The 16,366-nt window shown below is 32.5% G+C and overlaps 1 protein-coding gene across 3 annotated transcripts in view; it reads left to right on the top strand.

Annotated features, from left to right (window-relative positions):
- Nucleotides 1-16,366, top strand: part of Brinp3 (bone morphogenetic protein/retinoic acid inducible neural-specific 3) — a 370,214-nt gene that overhangs the window by 15,531 nt on the left and 338,317 nt on the right. For all 3 annotated transcript variants that reach the window (XM_005375093.2, XM_005375094.2, XM_005375095.2), the window contains exon 2: nt 2,618-2,903. In XM_005375093.2, the coding sequence (XP_005375150.1) occupies nt 2,668-2,903 (236 nt within the window). In that variant the 5' untranslated portion in view covers nt 2,618-2,667. The remainder of the gene's footprint in view (nt 1-2,617; nt 2,904-16,366) is intronic.

Genomic DNA, 16,366 nt, shown 5'->3' with positions numbered 1-16,366 from the left:
TTACCAGTACATCTGTGTTTACCTTTTCACCTCGGTGGTGGCCTCCAAATGCTCTAATATGGTGTTAAGGACAAATGAACTCTGTACATTCGTTACTGACAGTTACACTAGAAAACATTTCTCAAGCGAGGATTGATGGGGCTATTAACTCAACTGAGGTAAAGAAAGCAGCTATGGTAATTTGACAATAATAAAAAGTAAGTACTTACACAGGTCAGAAACTATAATGTGGACTGTCTCTGCATCTTATGAACTTGCTGTATGCGTTGTTGATGGATCTGAAGAAAATCTGATTTTGTTTTCAAAGAAAAAATTAGGATAAAATCATTCTTTTTAGAATAGTGTCAATGATGTTCTTCTTTACAACGATGTCTGCTTGGGGCTGGGGATTTAGCTCAGCGGTAAAAGCGCCTGCCTGGCAAGCGCAAGGTCGTGAGTTCAGTTCCCGGTACCGGAGAAAAACAAAAACAAACAAACAAAAAAACAACTATGTCTGCTAGTAAGAAAGCCTTATTTAGATGTTGCAACTGAGTTCTATTGAGTCAAAAACTCTTTTCTTTAGGACCAGACATTTACTATTAATTTAAGTAGTACATTTGAGTAATTTACTCTGTCTTTACTTGTTAAATGAAAATGAATCTTATTGGAATTAACAAAACATAACTTTTTGTAGCAGTGAGTGTGTTTTGCTTGTTTCAACATATTTAATTTAATTGGCAGAGTAAAATGTATATATGCTTTAAAAAGATGAGCAGTATTTATTGCACATGGGAAGATTATACTATACTTATTATACTTATAGTTATTACACATAGGCATAGTTCTTGATTTCTGAATATAAGTAAACTAAAATAATTTTGATCTTAATAACATAGTTCTCACAAAAGTACAAGTACATGTTAAAATGTGTGTTTCAGCAGCATTTAGAGTCACAAACTGACACCTTTGACAATTTTACGTCTGTAAAGAGATTGAAGGTGGTGCGGAATCTCCTCTTATTCTAAAGTCTTTTCATTATATCATGTTAAGTTTTCTTATAGTAAATCATTTTTAAAGTGTATAAGAAGTACCAGAGTGCATCCATTAATTGTCAAGAGTGCATCCTTTAATTGTCAGAGCTGAATAACTCATATCATTGAGTCAACCCCTATATTGTGTGAATGTCATCCTCTTAATTTTGTAGTGGATGAAATGTGAATCTAATGACTTAGGGCACTCTTATCAGTGTTTTGAAAAGCATGTTGCTACTAAGTTATTGCAGTGTATTTCTCACACCAAAAGAGTTAAGGATTAAATTAAAAATTATATGGTTATAAGCTGAACAGGCAGATAAAATCTCAAAATGTCTTTATGTGAACACTAGAGAAGTATAGTAGTGCTATATAAAATAGTTTATATTGTGAATTTTTTATTATATTAAAAAAGAGATTTTGCTTAGTAAGCTCTTACAGTTAAAATAGCCCCCTAAACCCTAACCTATATAAGTGAAAATTTATGTTTTATAAATATTATTACTTTAAATGACTGGTGAGGATTGAAAGTAAAATTGCAATATGATATTTCTAGCATATTTTGTGTAGTTTATAGACATTGTAACAGCCACTTTGCATAAAGTTATTTATAGCACATCACTGGTAATACATCTCTGCTTACTTTGTTTCTGGATGGTCGTAACTCAATGTATTTGGTTTTGTAGTTTATGAATGATCTGAATTTTTGAGTATATAAATATATATATATGAATTTTGCAGATATGATTATTTCATAAGTAATACACTGTATCCCTGTCTGTTCAAATAGAAATAGTTAAATTATGAATCTGTCTAAGGGGCTGGGGATTTAGCTCAGCGGCAAAAGCGCCTGCCTGGCAAGCACAAGGTCGTGAGTTTGGTTCCCGGTACCGGAGGAAAAAAAAACAAACAAAAACAAACAATGAATCTGTCTAAATAACCCATGAAAGAGTTTGTCTCTAAATCAATAAAGAAAAAAAAAATCATTCAGGCAAATATTCTCCCCTGCTTCATCAATGCTCCAACCCACATCTGTGTGTCTGTCTATCTTTGCTACAGAGATACACACATATACAAGCACACAGAGATTTACATACTAATGTATTAATCAGCTAACGTATTCAGTAAAGGTTAGATTCTGAAAATAACTACAGGAATAACTTTAACTCATTTCTAATTCACTCATATAATTATACAATGGGTAATCAAATATAGCTATTATTAAAACTTTAACAAAATTGATTAAATACTTAAATATATTTTTTCAGAGCTGTCCATTTTTTATAAAACATTGAATCAGAAAAATGGATAGTAGTTGAAAATTCTGATTGTTGCTCAGTAGGCAAAACCATCTTCTGGATGACTGTTGTGAGAAGGTCTGTTTTCAGGCCGTGATGTATTTTCCATTATATGTTTTAAAAGTGTTCAAAATATAAAACGTGTAGCTCTGAAAAATATAAATCACTTTGCTTTGTTTCTTACTCGCCTTTGCTACTATCTAATTTAAAACATTTATATCAGACTTAAAAAATGTAGCCATATAAGTGCCCTAACTGATAGAGAAAAACCTTCCGGGGGGTAACTCATTGCCTGTGTGTTTTGCCTAGGTGCTGAGGGAAAGCTAAGAGAATGAAGGCTGTAAATCCCCAGTGGAAGCATGGTATGGCGGAGCAGAGCTGGTGCTGAACTGTTCTCTCCGATGGCTCTATGGGAGTGGATGGCACTGAGTCTTCATTGCTGGGTGTTAGCAGTTGCTGCTGTTTCGGATCAGCATGCCACAAGCCCCTTCGACTGGCTCCTCTCTGATAAGGGACCCTTCCATCGCTCACAGGAATACACAGATTTTGTGGACAGAAGCCGGCAGGGATTTAGCACAAGATACAAGATATACAGGTATGAAGCAAAGGGAAAGCAATTACAGAGATCTCTTCCTTGGAGGTTGCCAATAATAAGCTTCTCGTAGGGAAAGTTTCAGGAGGGTTGTTGTGGACAATGAACCATAGTAAATTTTTTTATATTTCAAATCATTTCTTGGAGATGTGACATAGTATGAGGGAAAGATAGGGAATGGTGACCATGTGTGTATCAGTCTTGAATTTTGGAATGCTACATTGCCTTAAAGTAAATGCTAATATACTTTGAAGCTGTGTTTCTCATTTAAAAGTTAAATTTTTAAATGATTTTTCTTTAATTGCTTTTCCTGATAATATAATATGTTACCCTTTTCAGTCCGAATGGAAATGATATCTTCCAGTACCGCTGAAAAGTCGAGTCATCTCATCCTTTTCTTTGTTTGTTTGTTTTACCTGAAAAGTAATTGTACATTTAGAAGTTAGAGGAGATGGTCATGGAATGAATGAGAAGGAACAGCAAACAAATAGGACATGATAGCAACAAAGAAGGAAAAGGGAATTACGACCTACAACTTTTACCTTGTGTTACTCTCTGTGTTTGAAATCTAAACAAGTTATGCAAAGGGAGTCATCTATTAAATCCAACAAAGGCTACCTGCACCAAGAAAGCCCTGTGAACCCATTAAGGAGAGGATTTTACAGGTGGTAACCTGAGGGAATGAGATTGTATTGATCTGTGCCTTATAAACTATTTTATGTAAAAGTATCACGTCAGGTGTTTCTTAGTGCTAAAAGTTTACAGTTCTCAGTGACTGCTTCAGCATTTCTCTCAAAGCAAATTTTGTTCTCCAGATTTTGGTGTTTGTTATCTATGTAGAGAGTGATACATCATTTTTTTATTTTATGTTCTACATTCACCAGAGGGCACTGTGCTTCATATCTGTAGCCATCTTTTATATAGCATTGAGAGAAATTAATAAATTTTATCAACAATCCACAATTACAGAAGAGAATGAGTGTATTGACCAAGTTCTATGAAGCATCAGATTATATTTTTATAAAATAATAAATTTCTTTATGTAGCCAAATTAGTGTCATATTTAAAAAAGACACTTTTTGATGAAAGGAAAAGTAGTGAACGTTTTCATGTTTGGTGAAAACAGTGAAGGTATAATGATTCCTGACTCACTTTCACAGGTGCTTGTTGCTTTAGTCAGTCTTTCATTACGATTGTGTGAAACTACTTGAAATTAAGGTTGTGTGGATGTCTCATATTTCAGCATTTTGCAAGAGGATTTTTAACAGTCTGTCAACAAACTGATGCCAGGGCATGTCTCCATGATGTAGTGACATCTCCCTGTGAGGGCCTGAGGTGCTGTCTCAAGTGTGGCTATTGTCTGGCTTAGTGGGCAGTCAGCTTCGAGGTACGAATATGGCTTGACATGTTTCTAGCGTTTCCGGGCTGAATAAAAGAGGCATTATCTTGAGCACAGTATTAAAAGCTAGTCAAAGAAGAAAAAAGATTTTGAGAATTGCCTGCAAACTCATAGCACCTGTTTAGTCATAATGGGATTCTATTCGGAAGTTGCTCATTAACACTGTGCTCCTCACCCTACCTCTGTCTTTACCTTGACGGCTTGAATAAACTTGTGTGAGTGTTGTGTGCATCTATGACCCATGAGTTCAGATTAACCTTCCTGAAGCTGACCCGGGTTATAGCTCCTTATGAAGCCAGTTAAAGTTTTCTAGTGACTCTGTGATCATTGACAATTGCTATAAAACGAATGATACAATCTATTCATTAGGGTTTCTTTAGTCTGGATAATGTGAGGTATTTCATTTGTCCAGCTAATGATTTTTGTAAATCTCAGAGAATGTTAACTACCTATTTATAAGGTATAGTTGATGCAAAATTTTCCTTTGAAAATTAATCTTATATTTGAGAGGCTAGAGAATTTCAAATCCTGAGATTAGATTACCTTTTATATTTTGTTCATATACTCATATTCATAATCAAAAATAATTACTAGAGACTTTATGTTTTAAACATGGTTGCCATAGAACGCAAATATGGAATTAGTGGACATTTAAGACATAAATGAAAAATTAATATTTTTCCATATTTAAGTATTTGATTTAATACTTTAAAAGATCATATCATTTCCAAAAATGATCATGCAAATTGTTTTAGTGCTTATTATTACTATCATAGGCTCCTTCTATTGTCATATTATAATGACATAGTTTCTGAAGGGCATGAGTGATGAATGAAAACATATTAAACCTGTTAAAATAATTAGATAAAATTGCTTTCAGTTGGTGTTATTTCATCTCATTTTGCGAAAATATTTTTTCCTCTTTATCACAAATATGGAAAAGCAAGATTTCAACAAAGATCACTAGGATAATAAGCAGAAAAATATGTTGTTTTAACTCTCTGGGAGATGTACCTTAGTCATCCAATAAGGTTTATATTTGAATATTTATATTTATGTATATTTAAAGTATTTTCAAGTTGTGCTTCTGAAACTGTAGTATACTAAGAGTTAATTAATTCATTGGTAGATTGCTGAATTGGTGGATTTAGAATGTGAACCTGATACTTCTCTTGTTATTTTTTCAAGTGGAGTTTTGAGCTATCCTTGCCTCTTTCTTACAGATTGATAACTGAACCTAGATATAGACCTTTTAAGATAAATTTGAAAATAGATGTTCCCACCTTTAGAAAGTGAGCTATGCTTGGAGAAATTTTTTTCACTCTGAAGCATAAGATAGGTGTACACTTTGTTCTTGAATAAAAATTAGTTGGAAGATTGTGGCTGTAGTTACATAGTGGGAATATTCTCAGGAAATAAGCCCCTAAGTACATATATATAATGTTTCTCCATTATGAAAAATCTTACTTCATTTATAAGTTAATGGTTATCTAGATACATGAATGACTTACTGATATGAATTCTGGAGTCATAGATTAATAGGCTGGGAAATAGCTCAGTGGTAGAGCACTTGCCTAGGTATCTTAAATCATACATACCTTGCCAAGGTTATTCCAATCAAAGAAACATTTCAAATAGGTAAAAATTCAAATATCATAATAAAAACTAAAACTATATACATATTTTTCTTTTCTTAAATTTTACTCTTCTTTGATTAAACAGATGTGCAAGTAAATCATGAAATACTATGAATTTCTTGTAATTTTCTAAATATTCATAGATATGTGATAACACTATTACAATTGCAGCTTGCTTAATGAGTGATTGTGCAAACATTTCCCTGAAATTTAGTGAGAGGAGGTGAGTAGTGGGATAAATGCATCTCACTTGTTTTTGTAGTTACTTTCCTGGGAAAATGTACATAAAAATGGCTTGAAAAGTACAAGAGTGTCTAGAAGTCTAGAAAAGATATAAAAATAGATGGTCACTTTATACACAAGTAGAATTATAATAAAGTAGTTTATGTGTGAGAAAGTGAGAGATTTTGAATAAACAGTTATGCAATGTGGATATTCATATGAAAAAAGCAGAAATTGGCTCTTTTGTGCATATCATATAAATAAACATAATTTTATGGAAGAAGAAAGCCAGAAAGATTTTATTTCTAGAAGAAAACAAAGGAAAGTACCTTTTCTTTCTTGCAGAAATCCAAGAACTTCCTAATATATAAAAAAATTAAACATTAAAAATTAATAAAATCAGGGTGGGTGTGGTGGGGCACACCTGGAATCCCATCACTCAGGAGGCTGAGGCAGGAGGATTTCTGTGATTTTGAGGGAAGCCTGTCAAGGCCCTGACTTGAAAAACCATATAATAATAATAATAATAATAATAATAATAACAACAACAATAATAAAATCTGATATATTAACATTGGGAAACAGGGAAATAGACCTTTGGCTACAGAAAAGGGATTTGCAGATAAAGGAAGAAGGGGGGCCTGGTAAAGGAAGGGGAAGTAAAAATGATTAAGATGCAGTATGGATAGGTTCCAGTTCTGTAAGATGATAGAATTACTCTGTAGTAATCCAGCACGTACTGATAAAAATAAACCAATACAATAACATGAATGTAGCTACCAGTAGCAACCGGCACAATTCAATATCTGAAACAGAGTGTCAAGTGAAAGAAAGAACATGGGCATGTACAAAATTGCTGGTGATATGATTTTATGTATTTGAAGTTTACAAAACAGGCAGAACTGTATTATATTGTTTAAATAAACGTTAAAGTTGGTTACTAAAACTTAAGATCAAGGAAATCACTATCACCAAAGTCAAAGTTATGATTATTTATTGGGAGGAGAAAAGTATGGGATATTTGGGAGAAACATGAGGTTTTCTCAAATGGAGTGGCTACTGTGTAGATATTTTTTAGTCTTTAAGTGCTTTTTATTCCATACAGATTTTATATCCCTGAATATCAAAAGTTAAAAACCAAAATATATTGTGAACTTTCAATTGAAAGGCTAGTCCTCAAATTAAGTGAATTTACTCTTCCTATTGAATTTGCTCTGTTTTAATTGTTGCTGAGACAAAATACCCAAAATCCAAATTTAAAAGAAGAAAAGTAAACTGGGAGTGGTGGCACACAGGTATAATCCCAGCACTTGGGAGGCTGAGGCAGGAGGATCATCGCTAGATTGAGGCCAGCCTGGGCTCCAAAGTGAGCTCAAGGCCAGCCTGAACTGCATAGGGAGACCCTATCTCAAAAAGACAAAAAAACAAAACAGAAGAAAAGTGTATTTGGCTCACAGTTTATAGAGGTTTTAGTCCATAATCACCTGGCTCCAAGGCAGGGTAGCATGGCACAAGGGCATCTCAAAAAAGCATCGGTCCACAGCAAAACACAGCAAGCAGAAAGTAGCAAGCAGCAAGCAGTAAGCAAGAAGCAAGTAACAAGCGGCAGCACTAGCCCTCTTCATGCCTTTTATATTTTATCCGGGCTACCTGCCCTTAGAGTGGCTAGCACACCCAGGATGGGGAACCCTTAATCCTACCCAGAACTATTCCAAACCAATCAGAGGACTCATTTAGTACTCATGCGTCCATGATCCCAGCATGACACCCTTAATCCCAGCGTCACACAGTCTCGGTCCAGACACCTCTGAAAAACCCCATGTACGAGCACGTGAAGCTTTGGAGCGATATCTAGACACGAGCCGTAGCAATCTCCAAATTCAAAAAATACCTTATCATATTTAAAAAACTTAAATTCTGCCCACATATTGGTTTATGCATCATTATACTGTCATATTTATGAATACATTCATGTAAAATGAAATTTCTGTTGCATGCTACTTACAAGGAACTAACATATTTTATACATTTTTCTGTAGCATTCCCTTGATTGTGTTATTTCACCAATTTTGAAAAGCTAACATTCAGAGAATTTAAAGGATGTTTCTACAAAATCTCAGGCAAGTGGTAAAATGTGAAAACACACATATATGTCTTTAAATTCACTAATCATTTTGTCACAATTATAAAACATAAAAATAAGAGTTCCTATAAATAACTAACCATATATCTGAAAACAGATATCCCGATTATTTTTTAGAAATGTATCTATTGCACTGATTTCTTCATTTCTGCATTCACAGGTAGCAGCACTTGTCTCAGTAAATGAATCCTTCTATCTAATATGAATTTCCTGTTCTCAGTAACCTAGTTGAAATTGCAATTGTTTTAAGTCTCTAAGTTTTGAAATAGATTTTCATGTATCACATATGACTGAGGCACATATTCTTCATCAGGAATATATATTATGTAATAGTCATTAATTATACATAAAGAACACAAAATTATAAATATTATATTTGTCAAAGCATTTCTTAAGAATGTACATATTTTTGTGTCTGTGGACATAACTCAGTGATGGAGTGCTTCCGTGGCATGCTGAGACCCTGGATTCCATCCCACACAACAGGAATTTATACCTTTCCAAAATGAAAACTATGAGTATTTGGTTTAAAATGCCTCCTAAATAGTAATTACTGATACAAGCACTTCAAAGCTCCCATGAAAGTACTATATATTCACAGAGGGAAACTGAAAATTTTTAACACCCAAAATTAATATCAGTGCAACATTTCTTGCCAAATCAAGGGAGTGGCTTTAACAGTTATAAGATTCAGTGATTAACAGAACATATTTTAGTGCTCAAAATGGACATTCCCAAATAGTCGGGACAATGTGGCCTTTACATTAAATACAACACAGGGCTCTACCACTGCCCTCAGCTCAAAATACAGTGTTGGTGCTGAATAGAAACATGCAGCCTTCTCTCCGCTGCAGACTGACTTCACGGTGTAGCCACAAATATCTCCATGATATTCATCATCAGCAGATTGGGAGATTATATGACACAAGGATAATATGTGTAGAAATACATCCGTGCAGATTTGGAACATGCTTGTACTAGAAAATAATTTGTTCTAATTTATCTGTCTGCCATATAGTTTCATTTGTTAATCCCATATGTACTGATACTGATGATTATGTGTCAGTAGCAATGATTCTCAGGAATAAACTTAGGACAAAAAGTGGCACAGCCATGAATTCAGTCATTGCAGTTGCTCATGCACATTCTCATTCTGATGGTCAGCACACCGAGCGGCAGAGTGAATCCTGCCTCGGTTACACCTGACAATTAAACCCCAAACAGGATCATCAGTGTATTCTCAAGCAAACCGGAGAGTAAGTAGGAACAAATGACCTGTGAAACAGTTCTTGAGAAAAATCTAGGAATTGACAAACTCCCTTTTATTCCATGTAAAATCAATGAAATAAGTATGCAATAGTGCAGTTGAATCTCTAATGTAGGGCAGTATGACTCTCACCTGGTAAGGAAACTGCTTAATGAAGGAAGAAACAGATTTTGATAATATCAATAATTATCTTAAAACTCAGTGACAGAGTACCTCAGCATCCCCCCATCCATATATGCATAAACATTAAGCACATGCAAAGCTGGGCCACCTCAGTGAGTTTTAAGAAATTGTGTAGCTCTAAGCTCTAGAAGAAGGGTTGATATTATATGAATTTTTGAAAAGGAAAAAAAGTTATAATAATGAAACAAGGCAAAAATACAATATTATGAATGAAATTGTGGAAGACAGTATAAAATTATGAACACTAGGCTCATGAAATTGAATGGAGATAATTAAAATGTATTTCTTGGAAAGCAATGGAGCATAGTGATTGAGTCAAACTAACCTGAGTCCATGAGTTCGGATGATACGAACACATACCTAGAATAAGAAACAGGCAAAGGTTGAATAAACTCTGAAAAAAGTCACTCAAAATTCAACTTTGCTTCAATTTCTAAAATGGGAACAGAAAAAGTACATTTAGAATATTGCAACCCTTCAAAACAGCAGCTGGTATATGTAACAGAACCTCTGCGTATCTTAAAATTTCTATTCACGTGTAAAACAAACACAAAGTTTAAGAAAATGAAAAGGGTAGAACTAGAAAACTTGAGAAAGGTAACTTCAAAAATAAGAACATAACTAATGTAACAAATGTAGATATTTCAAGCTGTAATGAATGTTATAGACAGACTCAAAATTTTAACATGCTGCTTATAGCACCACTACCTGAAATAGAATTATATTGAACATAAAAATTACAGAGATGACCAAGTCTCTTAAATATCACATAACACAGTCTAATGAATACTATATTATAGTAGATACTCTAAGATCAATTAAAAGGCAAATGACACGTAAAATTTTATCTATCATTCTTTTTATAATGAATAAATGGAAAACAGCAGTGTAGGAGTGGTAGAAGACCAATAATTAGGATATGGAATTTAGCAACATTGTCTTATTATGTGGAATATTGTATGTAAACATGCAATATGTTTTGTCTTGAAATATTAATTGGATATATAATTTCATTTTTTAATTTTTTAAACTTATTACTCTTTGATTGTTTGATTGGTCTTACATTCTCATATCTAATGGACTGAGCAACTTCGTTGAAGATGACAGTATGTAATACAGCAAAATCTACGAATTTCTGTCATTTTGTATTGAGGTCATGTATCATTTTTGTTGTTTTTATGTTGTTTTAATTTTGTCTTCATTGTTTTGTCAGTTTCTTAATTTTTAAAAGAAAAAGAAAAAGGTAATTAAATAATTGTTAATAATACAATTAAAAAATAAAATGTCTCTGCATTTCGTCATTCAACTTGAAAATACTATTAATAAAACAAATACGTATATGTAATAAATATAGCAAAAAAATTATACAAGAGGAACTATGAAATAGAAATATTCCAGGGATCATATATATATATATATATACATAAACACATATCTAATGTATGCATGATGCAGGATAACAAAGAGGAGATAGGATGAAACAATTTTTTTCATTAGGTGATTGCTTTTATACATTGTCACTTAATTCTTAAAAAATTTTAATAATTCCCATTTTACAAGTTAACAAATGACATAAACCTGTTGGCTTTTTGTTTGCCCCTCATGTCCCTGTATGCCTGTTATGACATTGCACCAAAATAACCTGTTGATTCTCTTGAACAGTGAACATTTTAGGATAGGATTTTCCCACTGTTTGTGTTACTTACTATTTTATTTTCTTATTGTCCATCTTTATATCGTAGAGCAAGATGATCATTTACCTATCAAAGTGTCAGCTTTACATTTGAATTTGCTTGACCTAAAAATAATGCTTATCCCCTTGAAATATCTCTTCAGTGCGCACAGCAAGCATTGTTTACTTTCTGTGTCTGCCATTAGCTAACTATATTAACTCGGGTTTAAAACTTAGTTTCTCAGACAGTGGCATCTGCATTTGTAAAATTAGAGATGCACTGGATCTCCAACTCCTTACACAAAAAAAGCAAAATGCGAGCATATCAAATGAGCAACCATTTTTTTGAAAAGTTTACCATGGTTCTTTATTTCTGCATGTGTCGGCCTTTGGAAAAAGTCACTATCAAAACTTACTTAAACATAATATCTACCTGAGTATAGTGGTCGTCCTTGTACTTCCAAAATTTTGAAGTTGGGGCAAGAAATTCATGAATTCGAAGCCAGCCAGGACTACATAGTGAGACCCTATCTCAGTAAAAGTCCAAACAGCAAATCCAAAATCCAAACAATTTAATGTCTAGGAATCTCTTATACTCGCTGTGTTCATATATATTACTATGTGACCTTTGCAACTATTACTCTTTCCCACACCTCCAACTCTTGTTTTCTTTATTTGTTATACTGAAGAAGCTATAGTGAGAAGAAAGTTGATTGGCTATAACTCATTCTGGTAGTCACAGCACATGTTCCAGTACAGCGGTGAATTAAAGGGATTGTTCTGCCTTTCATTTTACACAAAAATAAGCAAAATTATTTGAACGCATTTATTCAACAACTGTAATAGTTTATCTAGTTTTGAGATTCATCGTATAACTACATTAAATTTTTCAATTTAATCCTCATTAGCAATTAGGATTTACTATAAGTTCCCTATTTAAATGTCCTAGATTTTACATTTCAATTAACAATAAAATATTATTTCACAAACTAGATTATAATTTATGAAAAGTTAATTCTCAGTGGTGATTGTACACAATCACTGTAAAATGTCTTATAATTAGAATGTAAGTAAAATAATTAATTTAATAGAGTGTTCATGTTTGTTGCTATTACAATAGAAAAAGAACAGAACTGCTAATTCATATAATTATTTACAGAAGGGGAATGAACACTTATGAGTTTTGGGCATTAAGTACTTTATTTGATTATTCTTTTCTAGCTAGTTTCACTTGATCTTAACCAGAAGGCTAAGAAGTGATTTATCCAGCTTTACCTTATCATGATCTCTAATTCTTCATTACTGTTATCTCTGTGGTGTTATTCCAAGTATAATTGCCAAAATTAATCAATGTTGGTTTGCTTTTGCTGTCACTGTTCTAGGCTTTCCAATTGCTAACATGAATTTTTTCAATAGGCATTATTCCCAAAATTCAGTTAAGAACCAGAAAAGAAAAGAGTGGTAGAATTTCTTAAGGCTTTTCCTGGTGTGTGTATGTGTGTATATGTATGTATGTATTTGAATAAGTAAACAGAGGTTTTAAAATTATCTTTATGCTATCTATGTGGACTTTATATAAAAATAAAGCAATAGTACATCTTAACGAACATTTAGGATTTTCAAGTTGTAAAAAACTGGCCATGAGATTAGTATTATCTTTTATTTTAATAAATGTCTAAAAAGTATACACTCTCACCTTAAAATATTATTTCCAAATTTACAACTGAACTTTGTTTTATTTTTGTTTTAGACTAGTTGTTCAATATCTGTAAGGACACCATTCTTTTATAGCCATAGCAAGTTTTAAATGTTTTGAGACTTCCAATATTTTCAATAGGAAATATAATTCCATAATCTGTGTAGCATATAATATCTAGTGAAAATTCATTTGACCAGAGAAGAATCTTGAATCAATTGATTTGTGATGTTTATTCATAGAATTTAGCTCAGATTGAGAAGTTATATAATTATATATAGCTGTATATGATATATTAAACAAGAAAATATTAATAAAATGTTTTAGTTAGCTATAAAATTAATAAGTCTGATTATAGAGAGAAACAGTTTCATACTCCGCTTATTAAAAACTATCAAGTATTCCTGAGCATTTATTAAGAGTCAATATACAGAAGGATTCTGCAAATCCTTTAATGTAAATATTTATTATTTAGGCTTCAATACCAATATAGGGAATGTATGTAACATAATACCATATTTCCTATATATTTTAGTTAACTTTCTTTCCTTAAATGCACTCCTCATATTCTCTTTCCTTTTGACAGGATTAAAAGAGCCAAGGAGAATGTCTTGGAAAGGCGTGTGCGTATTCTTATTTTTCAAGCAGCTGTTTCCCTGGCTGCTCACTTAAATAGGTACTAGCAGCTAACTGGTTAAACTACCTTTCCTGTCAGACTGAAATCATCAAAGGCTTAAAAAAGTTAGCAGGAGCTCTGCCTTGCTGTGGCCATATGTGCTGATTGTCTTAAAACACACACAATAATCATTTCAAAACATAATAGAAAATTAGATATAATAAACATTTTCATTTACCATTTTAAAGAACATCTTCACAAAATATAGTCTTTTAAATATTATTATAGTAAAAGTATATTTTTATGAAAAGCTTTACATTTCATTCTTATAAGAATATTTTTACATGATTATGATGAAAAGGAATAATAAATTTCTTTGCAATTTTCTTTTCATGAATGAAAATTTTTTTAAATATATAAAATCAAAGATTATAAGAATTGAAGTGAGTTTATCAATCCATTGATCTTTAATTCATGCACTATAATTCCTATTATAATGTTATTGTCAAGTAAGCTTCTAACCACTGTTAAATCTTTCAAAAGTCCAGAAATTCGCTGTATCCTGAAATGACTGAATCAACCCCAACTGCAAGCTTGTATCTTCTAAACTTTATCTCAGTTCTACCTTCTCACTGTTTATTCAAATGCTAGCATGTAGCCCTCACATTAATCTTCTCTTTTATATGCATAATATTTTTGATGTATCACATGTTCTATGACACATCTTGATTTCTCCTGCTCTAGAGAATTACAGCTGTCCATAACTCATTTAAATTAATATAAAAATATTACTGGTCCATTTGACTAATCTGTCTAGAAATTACTTGTCTTGAATATAATCCAACGTATTGCTTGTTTAAGTCTATTTCAAAAGACTATTTCCTATATATTCATTTGCATTACTGGTAAAATATTTAGCAAAGTAATAATTAAAGTCAGTTCCCCATTTCCAGCATTAGAAATGCTCTAACAATTCAATTGAAACATCCATGTAGGGTCAAAGTCATTTCAAGACCTGGGTAGACATGGAGTATTTATAGTTTAATTTATTTTTATAGTTATTGCAACTTTAGATTCCACTGAGTATATTATGTAACATAGCTGGCATACATCTTATTTACCTCTACAATCTAAAAAGCTCTGAACTCTCAAATGTTCTTGACTTCATGGGTTCAGCTGAACACTTTGACTTGTTCTAACTTCCAGGCTTTTCTCTAGCTTCTTCATGAGGTTATTATTTTTGACTATAGTAAATTTTTCAACAGTGTTCAGGCATTTTACTAAAAACCATACTGACTGTTTTTGCCATCTGTAAATCTAATAATCTCATGTAAGAAAAAAATGAAGTATTTTCAGTTTTTGTTCTATGCTTTTTTTAAAAAAAATAAAATTACAACTCATTACATACCTTTTTAATATTACAATTATATTTGAAACAATTTTAAATACTTTTTCATCAGATATATTTTCTTATAAGTACTTTAAAAATCTTTCTTTTGCTAGAGACCTTGTAACCTATAATACCTTGAAGAGTATGTCAGTTCACTTTGTGTTTGATAGGTAAATTATTCATTTGATACAATATCATTTTAATCCAGCTTGTTTACATTGTTTAAAATCAAGAGGCAAAAGCAAAACATATGAGGATACAGAGAAAAATGATTCTGCATCACAGAACTGAGGTTTCACATTTGTATCTATCATTTCCTCTGTGCAACTTTGTAAAACGTTGTCCTACCACTGTATCTTGGGTCTTCCTCTAGTAAATGAAGAAAGCAACAAAGTCTCCAAGAGGATTTCTTACCATGAGATTCCATGGAAGAAATATTTCACTTGTCATCTTTCTGACAGAATCTATTTGATTGTCGATATTGAGAAAAATATGGCTGCCTTTAGATATTTTAAAAACTTCCTAGTATGCCAAAGTAAAGATTGGAGTTTTCTTTTCTTTAGGGTCAGTAATATAATTCTTTTGACTCTAGTTTGTGGCTTAATGAATGTTGTAGAGTGAAATTTTTGCTCAACATAAACATCTTAGTTTTTTCAAAACTTCGTCTGCAATCTATTTCAAGATAAGGAAACTTAATTGTTTCTAAAATGTATACTATAGGATCTGTACAGGTAAAAAATTTTAAAATATCTTTTTTTAAAATTTTGAGACCATGTTTTACTATGTAGCTCAGGCAGCCCTTGAACTCACTGTGCACCTCAGGCTGGCCTTTAACTCTGCAATCCTTCTGCCGCTGCTTCTTGAGTGCTGAAATTACAGGCATGTGCTTCCACACCTAGCCCTAGATGGGAAAATGTTTTACTAACTCTAGAAAATGACCTTCAACTGTTACTTCTGCCATAAATGTTTTAGCAAGTTAGGTCAATAAATTTATGATACAAAATGTTCAAATAGCTGTTTGCTGTAACAAAAATCTAAACATTCTTTTTTTTTTTTTTTTTTCTGTAATAGGCATGGAACCCAGGGCACTCTGCCACTGAGCTATATTCCTAGCTGTATCAGTCAGGTTTTTACTAGAGAAACAGATATAACACAAGATGTACAAACGTGTAAGGAATTACAAGATTGGCTTACGACGGTCAGCCAGAGAGTTGTATGAGGAAGCGTGCAGAGGATGTCTG

Source organism: Chinchilla lanigera, unplaced genomic scaffold (genome assembly GCF_000276665.1).
Source record: "Chinchilla lanigera isolate Chin_1 unplaced genomic scaffold, ChiLan1.0 scaffold00005, whole genome shotgun sequence".
Lineage (NCBI taxonomy): Eukaryota > Metazoa > Chordata > Mammalia > Rodentia > Chinchillidae > Chinchilla > Chinchilla lanigera.
Note: the sequence above shows the minus strand (reverse complement) of the source record. Positions and strands in the feature narration are given on the sequence as shown.